Source organism: Chaetodon trifascialis, chromosome 4 (assembly GCF_039877785.1).
Source record: "Chaetodon trifascialis isolate fChaTrf1 chromosome 4, fChaTrf1.hap1, whole genome shotgun sequence".
Classification (NCBI taxonomy): domain Eukaryota; kingdom Metazoa; phylum Chordata; class Actinopteri; order Chaetodontiformes; family Chaetodontidae; genus Chaetodon; species Chaetodon trifascialis.
Genome location: NC_092059.1, coordinates 2,628,096 through 2,641,229, shown reverse-complemented (window position 1 = coordinate 2,641,229; position 13,134 = coordinate 2,628,096). Strand labels below are relative to the sequence as shown.

General features: G+C 43.6%; 1 protein-coding gene across 1 annotated transcript; it reads right to left on the bottom strand.

Moving 5' to 3' along the window:
• Nucleotides 1-282: 282 nt before the first annotated feature.
• On the bottom strand, nt 283-3,803 carry barhl2 (BarH-like homeobox 2). Its single transcript, XM_070961018.1, has 3 exons — nt 2,869-3,803; nt 1,937-2,162; nt 283-1,028 (listed from the first exon to the last, which is right to left on the bottom strand). Exons 1-3 carry the CDS (start codon nt 3,416-3,418, stop codon nt 716-718), a joined length of 1,089 nt encoding a protein of 362 aa, XP_070817119.1. The 5' UTR covers nt 3,419-3,803; the 3' UTR covers nt 283-715.
• Between the last annotated feature and the right edge of the window lie 9,331 nt (nt 3,804-13,134).

Below are 13,134 nucleotides of genomic sequence, written 5' to 3'. Positions count from 1 at the left end.
ATAACATATTAGTCACGTTGATCCATTTACGTGATAAAAATTGTCATCCTAAAAAAAAAAAGTGAGATTATTTGAGTTAGACTGCAATTATGCTAAAATGTCACTCACGAAATTACTGTATTCAATTTATCTAAATAAAGTAAAAGCCTCAGAATAGCTGTAAAATATTTTCATAATTTTAAAAAATAGATTTAAGTGCTGTGTCACTAGAGAAATATCCCCGGTTCATAATCGATCATATGTATTGATTGATAGCTTCTACGTTTTTTTGTTTTTTTTTTTGCATCTTCTTCTATGAAAGTTTGTAAAATAAAATAAAATAAAAATAAAAAAAATGAAATTTGAAGCCAAGTTTCAATAGAAGCCTCTACAATTCAATTAGTATCATTACTTCTTTATTCATTCCGTTCTTCTCCATCTAATAAACTTTATAAGTTTATTTGCTAATGTAAGTGTATTTGTACAAAAGACAAACAAACAAACAATCAGACATGAGCAGTCCTCGCGCTCTGTCCCGGCCCGGACAGGAAGTCTTTAGGACTGGGTTTAGGCTATCTGGGCCTATATTAAATACCTCCTTTGCTTCTGTAAAATGTCTTTAAATGTGTCTTTCTGGGGGGAGAAAAAGTCCTGCAGTGTGCTTCCGATGCAGTTACTCACATCACGTGTTCAACCAGGTTTCTGGTCATCGTCTTTTCTCGTCTTATTTCGTGTTTTATCGCGGATGCGGTGTGCCGGGCATGGGGTTAGACAGGGGGTTTAGTGCCGGTTGCCCCCCCGGCCCAAGGCCATGAATGAGCACCCTCGGGACCAGAGGTCTCTGGAGGCTGGGATGCGGCGTGGAAGGAGTCCGGTACATACTGCTGTACATGGCCGCGGCCGCCGCGGCTGCCGTCGTGCTGTCCACGGTGCCCAGCAGGCTCGGGTGGTAGAAATAGGGCGACGGGAACATTCTCTGTAAGGCCGAGTAGTTTCCTGCTTCAGCCAGGAGCTCTAATCCGACCGCCGTTTGCCTCTTCCACTTCGTCCTGGAAATCAGATCAAAATACAGGAGATGAATTATTTAATCAGCTCGCGCTCTGCTAATTCCCCAAACGCCTCCTTAATTGGTATGCAGAGGCCTAATTATTGCAGGCACCAATTTATGGTTAAGGTTTAATTAGGAAAAAAAAGAAAGATCAAGACAGTTTGATGATTTTTGATGCAAACTTATCAAAGTCTGCTTTTCTCACACCTGCTCAGATAATAAAAACAGGCTGTAAAATAAAGTGTTCACACCAGCTTTTATTTTGAAGAGTCGCAGGTAAAATGTAAAAAGTGCAGGATTTTAAAAGAAGCTCTGCGGGTGGAAATTGATTTTTATTTTTATTTTTTTTTAACTCAAGGACATTTTCTGCAGTCGTGAAATATAATGTGACACTTCCAAAATTAAATATATATATTCAAGCAATGAGTCTAATTAAGATGTAAACAAGCAGCACAAAATATTAACAGAAAAGGACATTTTCAGAAAATCTGTAAGTTTTTTTTCTGCAAAATTCATCCAAGACGAGACAGAGCTTTTATTTTAAATGTGTCATAATGTCAGCCTCACGTGTGTAAATGTACTCAGTGTAGAAACAGAGATGGTTTCTGGTTTTTGAAAATAAAAAGGCTGCAGAGACCGAGAGGCGGGCTGCAGTGAGAGCTGTGCAGGTCTGTGTGGCCTCGCACTGAGCGCACAAACACAGGCCTGCAAGCATGTGGGGAGGACGCCACTGAATAAAATAAGTCAGCAGCTTTTCTAAAAAGCACCCCTGAACGCGATGCGCAGACAGAAGATGTCAGAGGTTTATTCTGATTGTTTTTGTGTTAACAGCATTTCTAAAAACGAGTGTTTTGCGGGCTCTGCGGACGCGCCGCGGTCTGCGTGTCTGAGCGTGAAGCGCTTTCCTACCGTCTGTTTTGGTACCAGGTCTTGACTTGTGTGTCTGTCAGGTTGAGAGCCGCGGCCAGGTCCATGCGGTCCTGCACGCTGAGGTATTTTTGTCGCTCGAAGCTCCTCTCCAGCTGGTTGAGCTGGTGGTCGGTAAAGGCTGTCCGTGCTTTGCGAGGCTTTTTCGTGCGCATCGGTGGACTGTCTCTGCTACTGGAGATCTCCCGGTCCCCCTCTTCTTTAGTCCCTGAACACAGATCAGGGAGGAGGAATCGGATTAGTGGCTGAACATGAACGATTAGATATGCTTGGAAATGTTTTCACTTACTGTCCAAAATTTTGATAACGGCTTCCTTTAAGCCACACAGCCCATAAAGACAAGAACAAGCACACGGATCCTCAGCCGCAATGCCTGCAGTCAAACTTTGACCAACTCTTCTGACACGTGCAAAGCAGGAGCAGGAAAGAAATTTCTATTTGTCACCTGAAGTTTTTTTTTTTTTTTGTTCTTTTTTCCTTCAGAAAACGAGAAATCAATATGTCAATCCATCTCTATTTGTAGCTGTTTTTCACTGCTCCATGATCCCCCCCTCCAGGAAGAACAATAATCTCTCTAATTGACCCACTAGGGAGGCCCCGCGCGCGGGGAAAATCACCAGGCTTACATCTGTTTTCACATCTCCTGCACTAATAAAGGAGGCTCAAACTAACAAAGAATCACACAGTGAAACATTATTATTAATAATACTATTATTATTATCATTATTATTATTAGCATTCTTATTATTAGCCTGTTAATTGCATCCCTTTTTGCTCAGTCCCTGCTCTATATTTGTTTTTGCTGGCTATTCTTTTACAGCCAATAATAATTCAATAATTCAGCTGCATTTTCACTCCTACAGCTCTCCTCCACTGCGCCTTTCTGGGGGAAGTGTTATTTTCGGAGCTCTTACCGTTGCATTTCATTTCACTCTGAATGTCGTCTCTTTTGTCCAACTTGCTTCTGTTCTCGTCTTGTTCCAACTTGGGCCTGAAGCCGTCCGGAGCCGTGGCACTTTCTGGTTTTGGCGTGTGATGGGGGGAGGATACGCTGGTGCTGTAAGGTGCGCAGGCTGCCAGCGGTTTACTGTCGCCCAAAATGTCTTTGATTAAAAACGAGGAGGTGGCAGTCCTCGGGGCGCAGCCGGCCCCGGCGAGCGGCTGCTGCTGAGGCGACAGCGGCAAACTCTGCGGCTGGTTGTGGTGATGGTGGTGATGCTGAAGGCTGTCCTGGACCAGATGCGGATCGGCGGCGTGCTCCATGGTGACCGAGATGGGGGATGAGGGGGCCGTTCCCACAGTGTCTATCTCCGAGCATGGTGACGGGGTTGCCTGGCTCCTGAAATCCGCTGTCCTGCTGTCGCCGAGCCGAAAATCTCCGTTCATGAGCACGGGGTTACCAGAGTTAGAAGCGCTGGATAAAATAGTGTCTATCCCAAAACTCGACCCGCTGGATGCTTCCATGTTAGGAAAGGAGTGATGAAGCCTTCATAACAACAGTGAGATGCTTCTCCTCCGGTGCAAAGAAAAAGTCAGCAAAATGAAGTGCGAGTTGGAGAATTTTTTTTTTTTGTAAAAAAGACAAGAGTTGACGAATAAACCCAGGAGAGAAAGAAAATCCACGTTCAGATCGGCTCAGCTGGTCCAAGTGTTACATTCAGTGGAAATGCGGAAAAGCAAAGTGTGGGTCTGCGTAGTCCACGTCGCTTTTTGTGTTTGGATATTGAACTTTGTGTTAAAAGTTGAGGCGTATAGAGAGATATACATAGGGCTGACTCCTCGACATCAGGCTCCCCCTTTTTGCTGCTAATCGCTCCAGTGTTGCTCTACAATGACTTCCTATACTGACGTCACGGCCCACGGCGAGGGGGAATTAATATTTTCTCCTTTATAATAAACACTCGACGCCTTTCCTCTCTCCCCCCACCTTCCTGCGCTGCCATTGGCTGCCATCCTGACCGGCTCCGGCACCTCACCAATCAGGGATTTGTTTCTTTATCTAGACAGTTCAAGACAACCGTTGAATTGAGTTTAGTTGTGGAACGGCGCTTTAAAAACGGAGGAAAAAACACGCGAGTGCTTTAAGGTCAAGCTGTAAACAGTTTTATATGAAAGCCGAGCTGCGCCAGAAAAGACTAAAAAAGAAGAAAATTCATTATGAAGTCTAAACAATTTAAGTGTAACTAAAAGGCAAAACTCCACAGTGGCTGTGCAGCACTTCCAGCACTCTGGTAGGATCAATGAAAAATATCTTTTCCAAATATCTTCTCACTTTCTCCACAATCTCCAGCTATTGTGTGAAACTTTCCAGAGCGTTCAAAGCGGTGTGTGACAGTCTAAAAAGGCTCCACTGTTGCTGTATTTTAACTCAAATTTCTAAATCATTTAGAGAAAAAGAAAATACAATTTGAGATGCGAGCATCGGGCCGTGATCGGAGCGGCTGCGGTGTCACGGATGCATCTATATGCATAAATCCTCAGAGCCGCAAGGTCGGCATATTTAGGGATGAGGAGGAGTGGTGGTGACTGTCATGACGGCGCATCTTCTTAATAAGCATGTCATCCTAATTAGTGGAGTAATTATGAGGCGCTAATGAGCGTTCAAAGGTAGCAGAAATGCAGCGCTTCTCCCCTGACGTGGATTTGCAGGATATGGAGGAAAATGCGCGGCGCGCTCGGCTCGCGCAGTGTGAGCGGAGGGGCTGCAGGTCTGCATGTGCACTCTCTCTGGATGAGGTCTGTTCTGGGAGCTGCCACCTCTCTCTGATAGCTGCATGCATGCTCCTGCTCCACTTTGTTCTGGCGGACGTGAAATTCCTCTCAGATGGATTTTTCCCTCCGCAGCCTGCGCACTTTCCCGGAATTTGGTGATGGAGCATCGAGCGGGTCGAGCTTATTATTATTGTTTTTTTCTTCTTCTTTCCTCTCCAGCAGGTTGATCATCACGATGGTGCTGATGATGATTATTGATGTGAGGCGGATGAAGATTTTATGCTGTTGTTCAGAAACCCGGATTTGTAGGTTTGTTCCTGATTTAATTGTTCATTTTGAGCCGTAATCACGCAGGGCCTCGACCAGCTGCAGGGCGATTTATTTATCAGATATTTCTTTGTTTTTATTTAATTGGTCTTTGAATGCAGCACGTTGCAAAGAAATGTACTATAAGGAGCCAATTAGTGAAAAAACCATCTCACCGTTTTTACAAAAAAAAAACAACAAAAAAACAACTAAATGTCTGGTTTTTAACCTCTTTTTGTAGATTTTTGAATTTCTCTAAACTCACGCGGAGCCGCAGCACAGAAAGAAAACACTGAACTTTTATTAATAAGTCAAATGCTTTGAATTACCAACAAGCTGTAAAGCAGCAGACTCTAATTAACAGCTTTATGTGTGGATTATTCACACAGGCTGAAACGTTCAGTGCTCAGTGTTCTTCCTTTCCTGACAGTCTCTGGGTCAATTAAATAAGAAATGGTGCTGATTTCAATTTCAACATTTAATCTAAAAATCGAAGAGTGCGTTTTCTATCCGGCCTGACGCGGAATAAATGAAATGAGTGTGTTTCAGTTAAGCGTCCTTGAATGCTGCACAGTGGGCTGATGGAAAAGTGAGCTTCTCCTGCTCCAGCACGCTGATGTGGACATGCAGGACTCCTCTCGGTGGGTCTGGGCTTCTCCTGCATGAGATGCAGGCGCAGTTTGAGCGCAAGGCGGCGACAAAGCGAGGCCAGAGCGTGCAGGAGCGAAGTTCATGAGCACAGCGAGGCCTCAGCTGCCCTCCAACCAGCCCAAAGACTGCACTCCGACAGCTTGATATTAAATTAATACGGACTAATTATCAACCAGTCAGGCCCCGGTGAAGCCGCAGACTAAAACAAAGTGACAGTCTCAGAAACGCGATGAGAGCAACAACATGGCACAAATAAAAGGCTTCTCCTCCACTGTGGAAGCAATTAGAATATGCAGCCTGTAATCAGGCCTCTTCCAAACCTCATTCCTACAAATCGCTGCGTTCAGATCAAAGCGATGCCTAAACATGTCAGTCAATGGTGAGAGGCGCACGAGCTGCTCATCAGCCGCAAACAGGAACAATCAATCGCTTTATTAGCTTTAAGGCGCCGCAGGAGCAGATTGAATGCTACCAGTTAGCGGATGGTCTTATTGGCCCCGGCTGATGGTCGATGATGGGACGGTGTAATCGTGGCTGGCACCATATTGATTCTGCGGAGGCTTTGCGTGTAAGCTGTCACTTCACCGCTGGCGACCTTTAGGTTGCACAGTTGCAGCGTTTACAAAGAGACACCCCGCATTTAGACTGTCAATCACCGCGGGGAGGACGCGGGACCAGCCGGACGCGCGCAGACACGCAGAGGCTGTGCTCAAGCTGCAAACAAGACAGTAAAGATTACACTTAATTTAAGGCTGTGTGTGAGTGAACCGCAACACGTTCAGGAAACAGGCGCACGTGGCCGCGCTGATGATCTATTGGTCTCATTTCTTTTAAATTACACAAGAATAAACGTCATTAACAGCGGGATCCAATCAGGACACACATGGGAGATTATTAGTGATGACGAAAATATGCAAGCAGAAAAATTTCGAGTTACTGGCAGGATATTTCTATTTCTAAGCATCCAATTAAAAATAAATGTAAATATATTTTTCATGAAACTTTAATTAAAGTATCTGATCGAGCTGCTGCGAATTCAATCGCTTTTCAGGGAGAAATAAATAAAAAAAGGTCCTTTTTAAACAGGAAACAGCAACAATGACTGAAAATGTTTTTATAGAGTTCATTTTAATATTTGCTGCTTTTAACTTACAATAAAAAAATTAAGTTAAATTTAAAAATCAACAAAACTGAGTCACGTGATCTAATATAAACACGTCATTTGAGCAATTAAAACGTGTTGATTACTTTTTTTTTAATTATTATATATACAGTGATGTGTGATAAATAATTTTCATTTGTGATTTTAAAATCACATTTTAAAAGAAGTTTTGTTTCATTCAGAAAAAAACTTAAGAAAATGGAAAATCTGAAGAAATGAAGTTGCTGTTTTTTGCTTAGTTTTTTTTTTTTTTTTCTAATTAGAAACAGCTGAGTTAAATCTTGCCTAATTGAACTGAAGGGTTCATATTGTTGTGGCCTGAAAATGGCAGAGCAGTGGCATGTGCAGGGTGTGGTCTAATGTCTGGCTGACCATCCCATCGAAGCGCTGTTGTCCTTGGCCGATGGTCCAGGAATCAGTGATTAAAAGCTGCGAAAGGACGAGCTGTCTGAGGGGACGTTGAGTCAGAAGATCAGGACTAACCAAAGCTTTCTCTCACAGACGTCTCCTCTGTTTGGTGGTCAGTGCTTATGCATTAATTAAAGAACTAAACAAGCTAAATGCTTAATTTACCTGTGTGTCAGAATATGGCTCCATCAGGGCTCTTTAGAAAATGCACACCCTGCTGGATTATTCACAATCCCAAAAATCAAATCCTCTAAAATCCAAGAACCACGCTGGTGCAAATCACACCGCTCCAATGAAGACTTACTTCAAGCAGGGAAAAAAGTGAAAATGAACCTGTGCGAAATATCTTCCCAGACTTCAAGACCGTTTTAACACCTGGGCGCACGCAGGTCTCATGTGCTTTCAAGTATCTGGCTACAGCAAATATCACACGCTTCCTCTTTTTTTGTGTGTTTGTGTCGTTCCCGTGAGGTCAGGGCGGTAAGCCAGAAGAGAGTGTGTGGTTTAGAGGAGGACTTCTGGAAACAGGGAAGGTAACTGTGGTTAACGCACTTCCAAAACCTCTAACGAGCTTCAGCAGTTGGTGCAGAAGTTCAGAGGATTAAAGCACAAACGTGTTGATCCGAAGAATCACAGCTGATATCAAAAAATATCAAAAGTCCCGCTGATGATGTGCGTGGACGTCAAAACATCTCAGCTTTTTGATCAGTGACAACGTTTGGAAAAATTCTGCGTAACTTTTAGGTGACAGAAGAAGATTTTTATCACTTCTCAGTGAAACAAGTGAACTAATTTACCTGTTTAAACTTTCATGCAAATGATCACAAACGATGTCAATTAATTCATCAAAATGTGTTCGAGGCCGACTTCAATCTACCTGTGCTTACAGAGATCTTCACACTGCATGCGCTCTGCATTGTGAGCGTGTTTGCAGTAAAATGTCAACGTGAATCGGACCTGCAGACCACTTTGTGGGTGATGTTGGTGCAACTGTGGCAACAGTTTGCTCAGCTCGGAGCTCAGACCGAGTCGAACGAGGCTCGAGTGAACCCGGCACATTTCATCAGGAACGACGACAAACTGGCAAATAATTGAACTTCTGTTTGAGCTCCCCGAGTCTCAGCGCAGTCACTGAGAAGAGACACGATGGACATGGATTTCTGCGTATATTGTCAAACATAATGAGACAAAACCACAAAGTAATGTTCGAGTTACACTCCATCAAACTCAAGAAGAGACATCACACTGAATATGTTTCACTCTGCACTTCTGTAACACTTTCACAGCCTGTTTAGCATTAATAAGAAGCACATAAACACTTAATAACTGGGTTATAACACACTGCAGTGATGCTGTAATTGTACTCAGACACGGGGACATTTAAAGTGTTTATTAATGTATTTGTTAACTTTGATTATAGAAACATATACGAGCATCTGTATCTGCTGTATGAACAGTAAACAAGCTGTTACCATATTTAATGACACACACACACACACACACACACACACACACACACACACACACACACACACTAAGTATTTAAATTCATTATAAAGCGGTTTTAAATTCACTGATAAATCACGTCGGCAGGTTTCAGCCTGCTGAGCTCAAAAGGCTTCGCTCAATGTCCACTTCCTGGATTTCCCCGCAGCTTTCGGCCACATCAGTTTTAGATGGAGTTTGCTCAGTTGTCATGGAGATGATTAAAGCAATCATTAAAAAAAGACTTAAGCAATAAATAAAGCCTGTGATAGCGGGGCAGATGTATTAAATAAATACTTAATTCATGATGTAAACAGATGCAGACAAACATGATTTCTGTGATTGCAGCTGCTCTGTTTTACTGTCAGTCTTTGATTATCTGTTTATACACCAGCTGATGCTTCATTTATTACATTAACAACCTTTAAAAATGACTTTATATTTACTTACATCTACACTATAATGTGTTATTATAAACCAACTGTTAAGTGTTTACTTCTTAGAAATGTTTACTTAAAATAAACAGCTGCAAGTTTCAATGTGTTTCTCTGTTGATTATCAATGACGGCCTCTCTGCTATTGATCCACTCGACCTGGATATTCTATTTTGCATCCTGCAGTAATTTGCATTTCTAAATCCAATTTAGGGATTGAGACTGTCAAACAGGTGAAAAGCAAACTGAACACGTGGTCGCCTGCTGCAGTGAGCTAACGAGTTCATTTCCTTGTGTGTCTTTTGTGTGTTTTGGAGCACATAAGCTTGTTGAAGTTGGAGCGTCAGTGTGGTGGATGCTGTGATAGTCGGGTGGACATTCGCTCCATTTACTCTCCTTTACAAGCGTATTAGTGATCAGATCACACATGCAGGACAACGCAGCTCTACTGTGGCAAATGTACTTTTTTTTTTCATTTCCGTGTGATGGAAAAAGGCTAAGACGACGAGATGATGGGAATCAAATTTCAATGCAAAATTACATCCCAGGAGCTCTGGAATGAAAGGTTGCGGCGTGACAGTGATCTGACATTTAGGATGGACATATTGTATGTTATTCCAACCTCTGGACGTCATTTCCACTCATGCAGTAATGAAACATTTGACATTCAAGTTCAATCTGAAGTGCAGGTTAGTATTATTCTGTGGTGTACAATTCAAAATATGATAAAACAGGACGGAGAGTAAAATCTGCTTCTTTTCATCGAGGGTCCGCATTAACATTTCCGGTCTGCTATGAGAATAAAGCGTCCTAAAAATCTGAATTATGTGTAAATGTGTTTTATTTTAATGCTGGAGCATCAACCAGAGCTATTGGCTGCCACTACAAATATTCAAGGAAAGCAGCGTCACTGCAAAGCATTCTGCTTTTCCTCCTCCGGTGTGAAACACATGATCAGAAATACTGAGGCAGTGCAGAACACGTTGATTTGAGAGTGTTCCAAACGCAGACTGGCCCTGACAAGGTTGTTATAACAGTCGGAGGGGTCTATACAATCACTTAATTACCAAAGCTGTCAGTCAAAGAGGGTCGCTGCTGGCTCCATCCATGGCTGCGAGCGGCGTTCCACTCGCAGCCTCTCTGAGTGATTGATCCATGCTGATGGCATCGCAAAAATAATTACAACTCGCCTCCTGATGTGTGATTCCATACCACATTCACGCTTCACAAAGGTAATCGGGGGGATCAGGAGGGGTCAGTGCCATTTCCTATTACCTGAAGTCCAAGCAAAAGGGTAAAACAATGCAAACAGAGTGAGGCGAGGAGAGAAGACGGCGGAGGGGGGGCGGGCGAGGGGGGGTGGCCGATGGACATTACGGATAGCCGAGGAAGCTCGTGTGCACTTTGTCAAACTGTGCTGTGTAATTTTTTTCCCTCCCCAGAGCCAGCAACAGCACATACTGTAACAGATTGATGGTGTCCAACACGGGCTCATGGAAATTCAAAACAATCACAGGGTCATTAAGTTGATTGGCATCACAATTGTCAAGCTGTTGGAGGCTAAATGAGGAGGGCGTGTAGCTCATTCACAAGAGTCCACTTTCATCCGATGGCAGCGTTTGGTGTCTGTAATCAGCTGACATGGCTGCACAGGCGTGCCCACCCCACGCAGGAGGGTCAGGGGAGACAAACTTTGCACCCGATAAGAGTCCGACCATCATCACAGACGTCTGAAAGCTTTCACTAAACATAAAACTCCGCAGCAATTTCCTCTTTTAACCAGATTTAAAAGAATATATATTGTCAAATACATTCGAGTCCCACTGTGACTTTCACTCTGAGTGTATACACAGAAAACCAGAAAAACAAACCTGCCACTTAAACTTTACTGTCCCTCATAATTCTGTCCATTATCAATATTTCTGCTCTTCTTGTGCCAAAGCTGGGAATTACTTGGTGTGGTACCCTTTAGTGTTATGTTAATCAACCTTTTTCCTCACAGATATTTAGTATTGGCTACTATCAGTCATTCAACTGTCAGGCAAAAGGAGCCAAATCACAAGTGGAATCTGCCATACGGGTTCAGATGCACTTTGTGGAGGCATTCATATTCATGGTGAACGCATTAACCGGCGTTAGCCGTCTCCCTGGTCTTGACACAGAACTGCAGCATAAGGAGGACTGGCGGAAACATGGTGCGTTAGTGCCACGCATGGCCCATCCTTCAATCCCTGACAAGACGCTCGCTCCCTTCACCGCGGAAGAAGCGCCGCGAAGACACAAACAACACAATGTAAATTGTGAATCAAGCGAGTAAACAATGTACATATGGTATGTGCACCTGAAGGGACCATCCCATTCTCCTTGTGTTATTGTGAGCAGGCAAAGTGGAGGCATGATGTCACTAATGAACCCTGCAAAATACGGCGGTGAATAATGAAACACAACATTGCATTTTGCAACAGAAAGAATAAAAGGTGAAATCATCAGCAAGCAAGGGAGGAAAGAGTGAAAGAAAGCAAGCAATGATTAAATGATCAAAAGCTGGCAGAGCGAGTCTCTGTGTCACTGCAAGGCACACTCATCTACCCACAAGTGAAAGTTAGGTTTCAAGCACAGTGTAATTATAGCTGGGGATGTCAGTTTGACATTAATGCAGCCAGCAGAAATTCCCTAATTGGCCTCAGAGGAGAAAGTGAACCAGAAAATATATTAACATTTTAAAAAAGCATATTTTGCCTAATCCTTTCACTTTCCAACAATATTTGAAGACCAAAATGCCCCAGGCATGAGAATTTAAATGAGCAATTTTGTTTTTGAAGGAAACGGCCAATGAGACAGAAAATAGACTAAAGGGAAATCATTAGTGTATGAGAGATCCTGACAGGCTCGCCTTGCTGACTGGCTGGCCTGTCACTAGGAGTCTGTGTTCTTCAGCTCCACGCTATGAGCTAAGCTGATAACATGAAAAGACCCATAAACGTGCAGCCAGAAGTCAAAGCCTATTATCTAGAAATTCAAATGCGGGGGTAAGGATGAGAAAAAAAATGTGGGAGGGGGAGGCCTAGCTCTCTCTGTCTCCTGTAGGGGAAAACTGGCCAGATCGAGAGATCTTGTAATAGGCCCTGTTATCCGACACAAACGTGTGGCAGCAGCGCTGCCAGAAAATATTGCAACAAATCATAACATCACTCAAAAAGGGGGGAAGATAAAAGCAGGAAGAACATGGATGGCAACAAACTGCTTAAAGTTAGGAAGAGATGCAATGTCACATGTGCCCAGGCTGATGTGATATGACCGTATCAGAGAAACACAGCTAAGTGCAGTCAGGAGACGTTAGCCCAGTCCCCCGGTGATGAAGCAGCTGAGGCAAGCATCGCCCCTGGCGTGGGACTGCAGGGCAAACTGCTCAGGCTGGAGAGCCTTGCCCTTTTGAAACAAAACAGAGAGGAATGGCCAGGGGAAGCTAGCCGGCCTCAGCGAAAGGGGCCAGGTTTATTTCCTCCAGCAATAAAGAGAAAAAAGAATGATTGAGAAGACAGAGGAAAGTGAGAACAACAACAGATCTCGGCGCTTGCGTCTCTTTTTGTGCGACAACAAAGGGCATATGATATTCCAGCCTCCTTTACAGCTGGCTGGTCAGAGGTTTCTTCTGGCACCTCGGTATCCTCCGCTTTATTCTGCTCACAATCATGCAAGGACGGCTTGCCAAGGTATAAGGATTTGATTTTTTTTCTATTAGGCTGTTACCCTGAACACAGCAATTTAATCAGGCCCTTTGATAAACATTTGACACAAAGCAGTGGGCTTCTGTCTCTGCTGCCTACAGCCCAGGGCAAGAGATTGAGACTGACGAATTTTCATCCACAATTTTCTCTATTTTAACTCCACCTGTCAAATGGTATGCCAGTCAGTGTGACACAAAGATGGGGGAAATCAAAGCCTCTCTCATCTTAAAGGAACACAGACGTGCAGAGGGGCTGCAAGTTTAGCGGGGATTACGACGGCACACAGGCAGACAA